Here is a 12454-nt window from a genome sequence, read left to right on the forward strand (position 1 = left end):
CCTGGCTCTGCCCGCCGGCTCAAAGGCAGCTTCCCAGCCTTGTACCATTCTTCACTTTAACAACAAAGCTGCCCCTAGACTCAGTCTAGTTTCTCCATCATCCATTTGATCGAATCCTTTTAGCGGGTGACAAAACACTTTCTTGAGCTCTCTTTACAGGAAACCAATCTCTATTCTTTTTTCAAAACCCTCCTCATTTACAGGAGTCTAACAAATCCTGCGCCTTTTAAGTCCTATCCTGTTTGGGTTTTTTTCCCCCAAAACAGTGCCATGTTTGTAGATTTTTTTTTTTTTCCTTGGGAGGAGGGAATAAAATACACAATACAGAGAGGGCTAGGGTGTACACACTGACGCATGCCGTGCCGAGCATCCCTGTACAGACAAAAACCCCGTGCGCGCGTGCACATCGAGATGCAAATGATTTCCGTGAAGCTATCACTTGTAAAGCTTGACAGAAAATAATGAGAAACACTAAATCTTTTATAAGGTCAACACTCAAGCAGCTGTCAAACAAGAAAAGAATTTAGCGAAAGATCCGCAAAAAACTTCCATCGCCTCATTAAATCCAACAGGGCCGGGGCCCGGCGTGGTGAGGAGGCACCGGGGCTCCTCCGTTTTGTGTCAGTAATTTGCGGCGGAGGAAGAGGGAAGACGAAACAGCCAGCGCCGAAGGGGCCATGGGGGAGGCTGGGGAATCGTTAGTGCGCCAGGAGCGGCCTCGGCTCCTAATTGGAAGCATTGGGCATTATCAACGGAGGATTTGCCTCGGCTCCCTGACAGCTCTCTAGGCCTGGAATGATAGCCCACTTGTCAGTGTAAAAGACCATTAAAAACAAACCATTTTGATTTAATTGGAGGCGGTGTGCTGGGGGCCCAGGTGAGGCGCTTCATCAGCTGATGTTGGCTGCTGATGCCTTTTTCCCCCTGTATTGATGGCTTTTTTTTCTCCCCTCCCTTTCAAAAACTGTCTAGGAAAGAGAAAGAGGTGCTGAAAGATCCTTCACAGCTGCATCGAGAGCGGCTTTCAATAGGGTTGTCAACAAATGCCATGACAAGTTAGAGAGAGGCAGGTACTTTTAAAACAGACATTATTCTGTCCAAGATGAGCTGCGCTCGGAGGTGTGTGTTGGATTATTAGGGTTACAAATACTGTGGCTTTTCCTGGCAGTAGCGTGCTTAACTGGTTTAATGAATGGAGTTGATTTTTTTTTCTCCTCACCCTTCCAATTCTAAGAACACAGGGAAATGCAGGACAAGGGCGTCTGGGCTAAATGATCCTTATTTGCTTCAAACCCAGGAGGGTTTCTAAAAGTGCCCACCAATTTTTGGCTGCTGTATTTAGTGCCCCAGGGAGATCTGGGATTTTTTTTTTTGCTTCCTGAAAGTCAGGGCCACAGATGTTTGCTGGTCACTTGGTCTGGGCAATAGTATGAGTAAAGGAGAATTGACCCACCGGAGCTGTAACCTAGAATGAAACCCCTCGGCAGATGTCCTGGAATCAGACCAGAGCTGGCAGCTTTCACTCCAACCTCATGCGTTTCTGAGAGTTGAATCCTGACCCTTTCCCTGTCAGGCAAGAGTTTTACTTCAAACTAAGTTGTCTGTTGGTAAATAGCATCTCTGCAGAAGGCAGAATATGTCCGTAAATGAAACCCCATGTCCGTTTCAAAAGCGCTTGTGTGGCTTTGCGTATGAAACGGGAGATAGCACTGAAAGCAAGGGTAGGTGCTCACCGGTAACCCAACACAGTGTGTGTGGTTTTACTCTAGCGCAAGCTGTGAGGCTGTAAGTACCCCAAATCTGTTCCCTCATGGGAGAATATCTCCAGAACAGCAATGGGCATTGCTTGCCAACGGCTGCTTGTGCTGCCTTTGGACACCAGGGCTTGGATGTAGGTGGAACCTGCCCTGGAGATGGTCCAGGCTGTAAGGCTGCACGGGGAGGGGTGGTGTTTCCCTGCGTCAATCAGGAGATGCTGGAAAGCAATGAAAATGGCAGAGGAATGAGGAGTTACCGTGTCTGTGAGGGAGACATGGGGAAGGGCTGAGCATGGCAGAGGGCAGCATTAGGGTATGATGGAGAGGTTTGGTGTCCAGGGCATAGACAAAGGGGTACTGGGAAAGGCTGGACCATGGAAATACTTTGCTGTGATTTGAGCAATTGCATTGCTGGAATCTTCAGCAATTAGGCAAAACAAGAAAACCTCCAGAATCTGCAAGAAAATGTAGTGATGGTGACTGGGACCTGGAGCCTGCGTTTAGTCACAGAATGGCTATGGTGTGGGAGGTGACATCTCTGCTGTGGTCCCAGTGGAGATGTGCGGAGATCGTGTTCAGGGCAGCTGGGTCTCTGCTGCCCATTTGGAACCCTGCAGGGCGTTGTGTTTTCTTTTTGCATTGTGCCTGTTGTAGGCAGGTCATCACCGGAGGCCAGCGGCGCTGCTTTGGATTGTCACTGTGGGGCTGGGACCCACCAATTCATGTCACTTGGGCCATTGAACAGCCATCAGGTGACACTGACTTTTTTTTTTGTCAGCCAAAATCCCAGCTGAAGGGAGGTTTGATCTGGTACCATGGTGACAGAAAGCTCTTGAACTCATTGCTTTATTCTTTAAGCACTATTTAGGCCCCCGGAGATAAGATTTATAACACTCCAACTCCATGAAGTTTTGCTGCCCTCAAACCTGGAAGGATAAATGCCATATCTGAAAAGCCAGCCCACGGTGCGCTGTCTGTATCAAGCCTAGGTTATTTAAGCAGAGCCTATAGCTTTACTCACAAGACAACAGTTGCAAGATTACATGAGCTGTGCTTGTCAGTTCAGTTCTTTAGACAAAAGTAGAGGTAAGGCATTAAAAAAAAATGTGGAACATTTTTGTGTGTATATGTTAAATCTCAACTGTTAATTCTGATGAAGGATCAGGCTGTGAGCAGGTATCGGATCCCTGGTGAGAATCAAATTCTGGAGCCCAGAATTTTGCTGCAAAGTTTATACAGTGGGGATTCCTCTAATTACTTTCAGTGGAAATTTACCTGACAGAGCTTTCCCAGGTAACGCAAGGCATATGCGGGAGAGCCGCTCAGCCGTTGACAGAGCCTTTGATTTTGTGCCAGGTTGCAAATTAAGTCTTTTGCCAAGGTACCCGAACACTTGCTCGTCAATTGCTTATCGCTTATTCATATCGCGCATCGAATGCAGCTCGTTTCATCTGCTCGGGAAGGCAGCGCATGTTGACAAAAGTGTTGTCCAAAGTTGCTGCATTTTTCTTTCCTCTCCCTGTTTGGTCAAGTAAACAAGACTATTCTCCCTGGAAAGCCACCCTGAACGTCTGTGCAAGTTGGAATTCTCTAATGAGCAAAGGAAACACCCTGGTGTGTTGGTGACACACAGTGCACAGAGCTATTTTGACACGCGGGTGAAATCTGACCTACATCACTGCTGTGTGAGGTGTCGCTACCTGAATCCTTCTGGATTGACTCGATAGAGCCCTGGAAATCTATTGCGGAGTGGTCAGTGTTGACTTACTGGTTTGGCTTGTGACTATCAAATATTCAGATGGGCGTAGCTGGAGCCCCAGCCTGGGCTGGCACAGACAAGGCTGTAGGGATGCTGTATTTTGGCAGCAGCATCCTTTCCAGAGTTTGGTTGACACCAGGGAGGCCGCTCTGCCTGGGCCAGCATGATGCTAGTGATGAGGGACACAGGGACAGGACACATCCCATGAACATGGCGTGGCAGGAGTATTTATGTCCATGCTGGGTGCCTGAGGGATAGGCAAATAAATGAAGTCTTGGTGCACAGTCCCAGCTTTGTTGGCAAAACCTGAGCCCAAGAATCACGTCACTGCAGGCAGAGCAAGGCAGGGGCTGTTTGCCTTGGGGGGGGTGACTGAGGAAGAGGAGGGCAGCAGAAGCATCTCGCTGAGGTGAGTAAGGAGTTAACTTCTGCTTGGTTTTGTTTTTTAAAAAAAAATCAAAACCAAATAAAATACTCCAATTCAGCAACTTTCCCTAATGAACTGCCCGTCAGGACATGACTGGCTCCCTGCACCGGTTTGTCTCGGCGAGCTGGAGGGCCCAGGAGACCACATGCCAGGTCGGTCCTCCAGAGCGAGACGCCGAGCAGGAGCGATCGCCCGGTGTGGGAGAGCCTGTAAATCACCCGGTTAGCTTAATAGCGTGGGCCATTATTCTAAAGCAGTGGGGCTGAAACCTAAATCCAAATGAAAATATAGTCAATTTGTCTATACTTTACTGACTGAATGAGTATGTAATGTCATGCAGCCCTGGCATTGCAGGGAACAAGCAGAGGCAATTAGTGGGGAGGGCAAAGCTCCTTTGTTTTCTCCTCTTCCACCTCCTCTGCAAGCTCTAGCACGGTGCCAGGAGTTAGTCTTGCAGGGACTGAGGGTAAGTCCAGATTAAGAGCCAGCAGTGATAGCCACACTCAGTTTCTGCAGCTGTAAGGGGTCAGGATGGGAATAGAAAAACCTTCCTTGTTGATTTTTATGGGTCTAAAGGAACAAAATCTCATCTTCCTGCTGTGCCCTCCTTTGGGTTACAACTGTCTTGGTAGCTGGGTGTTCTGCATTGCTCCCAGAGCAGGCCAGACTGAACGGCACCATGCCAGATGACTGGGGGTGACTGTGTGACAAGAAGGATGAGTGGCTTGAGGACATGTCACACCCCTGCACCTTCCACCAGCTTCAGGTCACATGGAAAAACAGTCCCAAGTGGGGCTGTGGTCAGGGCAATGGAGTCTCTGAATATTCTTGCCCAGAGTTTGAAGTTGTTCCCAGGTCACGAGCATCTTCTGTAATGGCCACAGCAGGCTGGTAGGAAATAATATGCGGATGGGAGTCTGCTGACAAACTTCGTGAAGTGATATTTTTGTGGTTGCTTTTCATACTGCTTTTTGCGCAGCAGGATGAGGGCATTATATGGATTAAAGACAGTGTTTTGGTAAACTGCCTACAGCGATCAGTGCTAACTGAGTCTTAAAAAAGCCATAAAGTAGTTATCCACCACGACAGAAGAGCCTAAGAGAAGTTTCACGAAGACAGAAACAACGCAAGAAGCGGCTCCTCACATCTTTGGAGCACTGCTCTCTATCGTCACCCTTGTGAAGGAGGGATTGATAGTGACTCCCGGACTCCCTAGTTTGGCTGAAGGGTTAGACCAGTTTGTCTTTCAAGACCATTCCACCACCACCTATGTAGAACCCAACTTTACAGAGATGGTTAGAGCACAGTCTGGAAGCTACCAAGTGTCTTTGGGAACCATCAACTTTCTCTAGGTTGTTACTGCTTTTAACTGGGTAAACATTTATGGATGTTCAAGAGAACTTATTTTTCCATGGAGGAAACCATGCACTAAACCAACTGAGGAATGGATTTCTGGATCCAAGTTCTAACATGGTGTGTGCCTGTTAGATCTGCTGCTGGGGAAAGGCAAATCTTCCAGGTTAATGTCGTGAGAAAGGAGAACAGAAAATCTGGAGAGGCTGTGCGAAATGAGCTGTCCTTCCTCCCCTGGATGCTGCTCCTGGGAAGGAAGGGAAGAGGAGAGGAAGGAGAAAGGCAGAGAGGAGAAGAAAAGACTGAGAGGTTTGAGAGCTGTGGCTAGGGGAGGAACCCAATCACAGTCACCGATGAAACAAAAGGGAAAGCACGAAGAGAAACGCAGGTTGAAAAATGAATAGTGATGGAAAGGTCTGGGGTGAGAGGAGCTCTAAAGAGGAGGCTTGCCCCAGTATCTCGTGTGACTTACACAATCTGTTTAACAGCGATCGGTCATGTTCTTTCCCTGACACTCGCCGCAGCAGCAGCTCTGTGCTGACAGGCAGTGGGGATAAATGATTACTGACATATGCTAATCGGACAGTCTTAGACAGGACGTACGAGGAATACATCAAGGTGGTGCAAAACACATTTCTTGGTCGAAACTCTCCAACTTGTACAGGTAAATTAGCTTCAGGAAGTCACAAGGCTGCTTCGTTGTTTTAAACTGTGGTTAAAAATCAACAGCATGGCAAAAGAAATAACCCCATTGGAACAAGGGCCGGGGCGGAGGGCTGAGAGGCTCTTTGCAGTGGTATCTGCCAATGCCAGATATGATTTTGGCCACATAAACTCCCTGCAGGGTTTCAGTGCTTTCAGACTTTCTGGGGTCTCCTTTCTGTTCTGCTTGCCCAGCTCTCCTCCCTTCCTTCCTAAAATGCCCCCCAGCTCTTCACTTGAAGTTTCCCTGTAATTTACACCACAAACAAAGCTAATGGAATTCAAACAAGTACCCCAGAGCACAGCAGGATGCAGAGATGAATTCGGGGAGATGTTTAGATCCCATTCCTAGAACAAAAAAAATCTTCACCTTGGCTCTTATTTGGATCAATTAAAGGAAGTGTCATGCACATCTGTAACCTGGCTAGCCCCCTTCCTCAGTCTCAGGGTGAATATTGTCAATCAGGTAGTTTAGAGGGGTATCAAGAGTACAGGCTTTCTGGAAAGCTCTAATTCTTGGGGTGAAAATGCTGCTTGAAACATCTGGTGTGGTTTGAATTAGTTATGGTGAGAGCTGATAAAATGGCAGGGTACCAAATCATGGGTTTGACTGTCCTGCTTGTGTAGGGCAGTGGTGGGAATACCAGCGGAGAACAAAGCCCACCCCAGTACTAACAGTGAGATAGAAAAAGACGCTTCTCATCTTGTGAAGCTCATAAAAGTGCATGCAAGTTAGAAAATAAGTCATTAAGCTCTCATCTGGGCAACTGCTGCCTCTCTTCCAGGGCTTATGGCTGCAAAAAATATCCCACCCTGCAGTCCCAGAGGGGCTTATGTTTGAACACATCCAGCGTGGGACCATTTTAGGGTCTGGGTCTCAGGGGGCTCTGAGGCAAGAGCCTTGTGTCTACCTTCATTGTGTGCTAAGGGTGTTATCAGGGCATGTGGGCAAGGTTAGAAGGTGCTCTGAGTTCAATCAAGTGCTCCATACCTTCTCCAAGCGGGGCAGGTGCCAGAAGGACTCCTCCTTTGTAGGCGGTGGGTGTCTTCGCAGAAATGTGGTGCGAGTTTCACACGCTTTGTCTTTCTGTAACCAAAGGTAAACAAGAATGGGCAGAAACGGCTGCACGGCTACATACATCATGTTGGTGTCGTGCAAGTAATGACACGGGGATGAAGAAGACTAAAAGTTGCTTTCGACTGGCAATCACAAGTGCCTGATCTGGGTAGTTTTTCATGTCCGTGCAGCTAATACTGATATCTAAAATGTACTGATGAGAAACGTGAGCAGCTGCCACCTTGTAGAGTGTCTGCATTATGTGACATCCCAGCGAGATGACCGCTGCCTGCAGGAAGCCCTGTGCTCTGAGCGAGAGCAATGGCTCATCACTAGCTGGGAAAGTCACTGCCACCACCCCAGCATGGTGGGGACGGATGCCTGGTGTCTGGTGTGTGCTGCTTTCCTGATTAACTGCAGCTTGCAGTGCTTGATAGCCCCAGCACAACCCAGTGCTTTCACCTGGTGAATGTTATGTTTTGGCCATTGTTGTGTGAAACTGGGGAATCTGTGGTTCTAGGATGTAGGTTTGTGTTGCCTAAATCAGTAATTGGTGGCTGCAGGCTTTGGGAACTTAGTGATTAAAAACATCAGTCATTAATAGATAAGGTAGGGATGCACTTTCCAACATCCTAGGCTTGTGTATTCATAAAGTAGCTGCTAATTAAGAACACTCTATTCTTGCACTTCGACTATAAAGCATAGTTTGTGATGGCAGTAAGCCCATTGAAATTGGTCATTACCATATTAGCTCGACTTTTCTTTGAGCCATTAACTAATAAAACAGTCATTGGCTGCTTTTAAATGTTATTACAATACTGGTGTGTTTAACAGCACAGCGTCGCTCTCTAACAACTGCTGTGGGTGCTAGCATCAACCACACCGTGCCAGCATCACCACTGGTGCTGGTCCCTTGCGTGTTTGTTGGCTGTTCCATTGTTTTGTCCACTGTCACAGGTAACCTGAGCGGAGCTGATGCTGCCCAAAGGACAGTCTGCAGGGCTCCTGGCATGAGGATGACACAAATACCAAAGATAATTTGAAATTAAATTCTTTGTTACAGTAGGGTGTTTTACTATTGTGGTGACGCAAAAAGAACCAGAGCCTCCATTTCAATTGATATCAGGAATTTAGCTGGGCAACCTGAGACTGGAGCATTTTGATGCAGAGAGATGCTTAATGATAGCTAGAAAGGTCTCTCTGTGGGACAAGTGTCTAAGTCTTTGAAAGCCTTGGCCAAAGCACTGCTGACCTGGAGAGCTTGCTCAGATCCTGTGTATATCTTCAGATACAAAATACTTAAACAACAACAAAAAGACCCCAAACAGCACAAAACCCAAGCAAAAAAAACCCCAAAACCACCTTCCTTTTTCTCTCTAGAGCATTTTCATGGACGCACATTGTGATTCGCACGTCTGGTGCTCGCTCCCACAGCATCACCTCACAGGACATGCTCTGGCTGAAGCCAGGCCCATCTTGGCAGGGAAGCAGCTCATCTTTGTCAGGCTTCACCAGCTTTCTAGTAGTCGGGGAGGATGTTTTCCCAGCTGAGAGCCCTCCCCATGGCTGGGAGAAGCCCGTCCGTCACGGGGTAGGACAGTGGGGGGTTATGCTGGGTAGCGGTGCTGTGCACAGCAAGGGAAGGTATTGCTGGAGTACTATCACCTTTTTCTTCTCCGCTCGCTGGGTTGCTGTCCGGGCTCTCTGCTGCTCCATCCACAGCTCCTTGTATTTGTGTTGGAGGAGGTCAAAAAAGGGAGTGCAAGGCCTGCAAAACATTGAAAAGACAACAGTATAATCTCCAGGGTTAATACCTCTCTCTGTCTCTCCATGCTGATTTGTATCTCTGCTCCTGGAAAGCGTGACTGGTGAGAACATGAATAAACCCTCATGTTGTGAAAGTCTTTCTTTTTCTCAAGAAAGACTCGAACCCACATTCATTTGCAGTTAATACACCGCAGCCTGCACATGCTCATGACAACCTGTAGCACAGGACTCTGCTAGGGTATTTGCCAGAACGGGCACAATTTCTATCTTTGCACAACCTTTCATAGGACCCGTATATCTGTTCAAGCTGGAAGGACCACGGAGCATCACAGACTGCAACTCAACCCTGGGCCTTGCTATGGCTCCAGGACAGCATTTTCCAGCTGGTACCCGATGGTGGGTAACAAAAGCACTGAATGGGGCAATGTCCAGAAGCAGAGAGCTGGGCTTTTGCATTGCCACCCTGGAGCTCAGAGGAGCAGCTCTGGCTGGGTCCCCTCCAGACTGACACAGCTGTGGCAGCTGCCTGGGACGAACCACTGGGTGCAAAGCGTGTTTTGCTAAAATAAGACTGCTTTTGCTAATAAAATATCACTACTGTGGCACACCAAAAAGCTGCAAACAGATGCAGTGATAGACTGGGCAAGAGCAGTAAGTGCTGTCCTAAGCAATCTGAATAGGGATAAAAATGGACTCAACGGAGATGGTCAGGTGTCTGCAGCAGAAAGGGGAGCTGAAAAGCTGAGCCCTGGTCTAGTGCCTCAGCTGCACAGACCAGATGTGTTTGCCCCTTGAAACAGGGTACTAGGGAGCATCCTGGCCAGGAGGAGACAGCAGCAGAGAAGAGCTGCAGATGACCATGGTTCTAAACAAATGGTAAAAATAAAAGGCGGTTGCTTGTTGGCCAGTGTCCCGTTCAGCTGCTCTGAGCTGGCATTCACCTGACCAGCTTGTGGCAGAGCTGCAGCCTGAAATTGTTGAGCCTTGCTCCCTGCAAGTGAGGATACTTTAACTTCATCAGCCACCATGGGAGGCAGAACTGGCAGTGGCAGCAGTGGCGTTCTTGCCTTGAGGACAGCATATCTATTATTCCTGTGGTCCCGCTGCTGCTATTTTCCCCCAGAAGCAAATACTTGAAGGTGATGGAGGACCTCAACCTCAAGTTTTATTGGCCCTTGTCCTCGCACACCTTGCTGGGGAGGGACTTTTCCCATCTCAGCAGCAACCAACAACTGTGGAGGCATCACCCCCACCTGTAGCCCACGGTGCCTTCAGCTGCAGCTCCCATGACAGAAAGACGGTGCTTGCCCTGCCTGTCCAGACCAACTGCAAGACACTGGGGACTTGGGCTAACTGCTGGGCTGCTTCTGGGCCACCAGCCCCATCAGAAGGTCGTTTTCTGCAGAGAGAGCCCACGTGCCACAGAGTGAGTTGCTGCTTCGTGGCTTTTGGCAGGAGTGGGTCCAAAATCCATAGCAGCCAGCTTTTAGCAGTCTAGAGAATATTTGACGATCACGGAGGGTGCCAGCAGCGCGTATGCAAATGGTAACTCTTCTCTTTCTTGTTCCTTCACCCCTGTGGTGACTTTTATTACTTAATTATTGCACACCACATGCTTCAAAACAGCCTAATCTATGGTCGTGTTTTCTAATGATACTAGATGTGCAATCCAGCAATGTACATCCCAAGGGGGCATTCATACCAGAGGAGACATCCTTCTGCAGACCTCCTGTTTCATAGATCACACGCTGCAGGGCTTTTCAAGGCTTTGCTTACAGATCAGCTGTGCTGCTCCAGACCTTTATCTGGAGATAGCCGGTGCCAAAGGCAACACCGATATTTGCCCTTCCTTGTCCTCTCTTTTTCTCCCCTCCTTCCCTTCCAGTTTGGCATTTCATACTGATCGGAGCTGGGCAAAATATTTACAAAGGATAAAAGGTGTGGCAAACCTGTGGTCAAGCATCTCATTGTCCGGGTGGGTCTCCAGTCTCATTGTGTGGTCTAAATTTTGGTATTCCTGGCACAAGCACATGGTGAGCCTTGCACATGGGTTTGTTTCTTTGGTCTGTCCCTTTGCTCTCCAAGGCAGGAGCTTTCCTGGTGTGCAGGAATAGCAGAGAGGGATGCAGGAAAACATCGGGCCTTTGTGTGTAGTGTCTGATTATTGATTTTTGTGGTAGCTGAATGTGTTTTCACATCTCTATGGAGGTGACTTTTACCATCTCCAGTGGACCAGCCAGTTGGTGACTGATTAGTCCACAGCTGGCTTGTAAGTAAATGCTTGAAAGGACACATTTGGGTTGATGCTCTTCAGAGATCCTTCCCTGCCGTGTGATTAATCGCATTTAAGTCCTGATCCAGCAAAGTATAGAATCATGCCTGGAATGATACACACATGAACTGCCTCTTTGAAATCGGTGGGAATGACTCGTGTGCTCAGTTATACACGTCAGCTCTGGTGGGGCTGTAGGACGTGAAGCTTCGTCTGGCTTATTCCTGCCTCCTTTGAGAGGAATACTGAGAAAGTCGGGAAGAGCAAGGGATATCAGGTAACACACTTCTTTGACTAAGGTTACCAGAGAAACTTCAGATAGATGGCTTTTTCTTTGTAGGTCAAACGCCGGTCTCATCAGAACGGATGGGGAATTTTGGCCCCGATATCGGTGCCGCTTGGCAGCGTGACAGTATTTCCCATTTGCAGCTGGCCCTTGGGAAAACGTCCTCTCGCCTTAGGGTTACTTAAGGACAGGAATGAACAGTTTGGGTGTTCTGTTTCCTTTTGTCACCCTGCCCAGGTGTCACTCCTCCGAACTGGGAGGATTTTGCTGTTATCTGTGGATGTTGTGGGGAGAGCAGGGGAAACATCTGCTGAAAACACTTATTGAGGATTAAAATTCATCTTGTTCAGAGTAACTCAGATCTCCTTGTTTTGGCACAAGCACCCTGCCACAGAAAGGAAAGGGAAAGAAGTTCTGATAGGGTGTAACAAATTATTTATAATTGTGGAAAAAATAATCAGCTGCTTCCTTTTATAGTCAAATAGTTGGAGCCACTTCTAATGTTGACATTTCCTAAATATTTTAAAATTTATCTGTGCACATTTTCAAAACTATTATCCCTGAAACAATTCCTGTCTCTTTAATAGACTCTCTCTCTAATTTACTTTCAAGAGTCAGGGTACAGACCTATTTTCAACTGAAATGACAAGCGCCTGCTAACTCGGTTATACAACGTGGTATGTTAGCCTGCCAGAAACCTCCTGGAAAAGAAGCTGCAGCCTCCTAATAGGCTATTTTACTGTGAAAACAATGTTTAAAAGTATAATAAAGTATTAACAATATTAAAATAAAACAGTGTAGGCCTTAAATGAGCTACAAACTAGTTAAATCTATTCTATTCAATATGAGCCTTCAGTGCTTTGCAGCTGATACCTCAGAGCTGGGATTTATCTAAAATGAAGGCACCAGGGACATGCAAGAGAAATGGTAATTATAATTTGCAAACATTAGGCTGACACTTTTTTGTGTATGTGTGTATAAATTCTGACAGCTGTGATTTGTGCCATGCCAAATAGTGCTCCACTGAGCTGGGAAGGGCTCACTTTGTGGCAGGCCCTCCTCAGCGCAGACGCT

At 47.6% G+C, this 12454-nt stretch overlaps 1 protein-coding gene across 1 annotated transcript in view; it reads right to left on the bottom strand.

The window, feature by feature from the left end:
• Window positions 1-12454, bottom strand: part of LOC104162266 (chromosome unknown open reading frame, human C9orf171) — a gene marked incomplete at its 5' end in the record, with an annotated part of 24983 nt that overhangs the window by 2446 nt on the left and 10083 nt on the right. The window contains 2 exons of the mRNA XM_009700952.1: window positions 6990-7085; window positions 8715-8823. Of these exons, the coding sequence (XP_009699254.1) occupies window positions 6990-7085; window positions 8715-8823 (205 nt within the window). The remainder of the gene's footprint in view (window positions 1-6989; window positions 7086-8714; window positions 8824-12454) is intronic.

Source organism: Cariama cristata, unplaced genomic scaffold (genome assembly GCF_000690535.1).
Source record: "Cariama cristata isolate BGI_N322 unplaced genomic scaffold, ASM69053v1 scaffold32355, whole genome shotgun sequence".
NCBI classification, from domain to species: domain Eukaryota; kingdom Metazoa; phylum Chordata; class Aves; order Cariamiformes; family Cariamidae; genus Cariama; species Cariama cristata.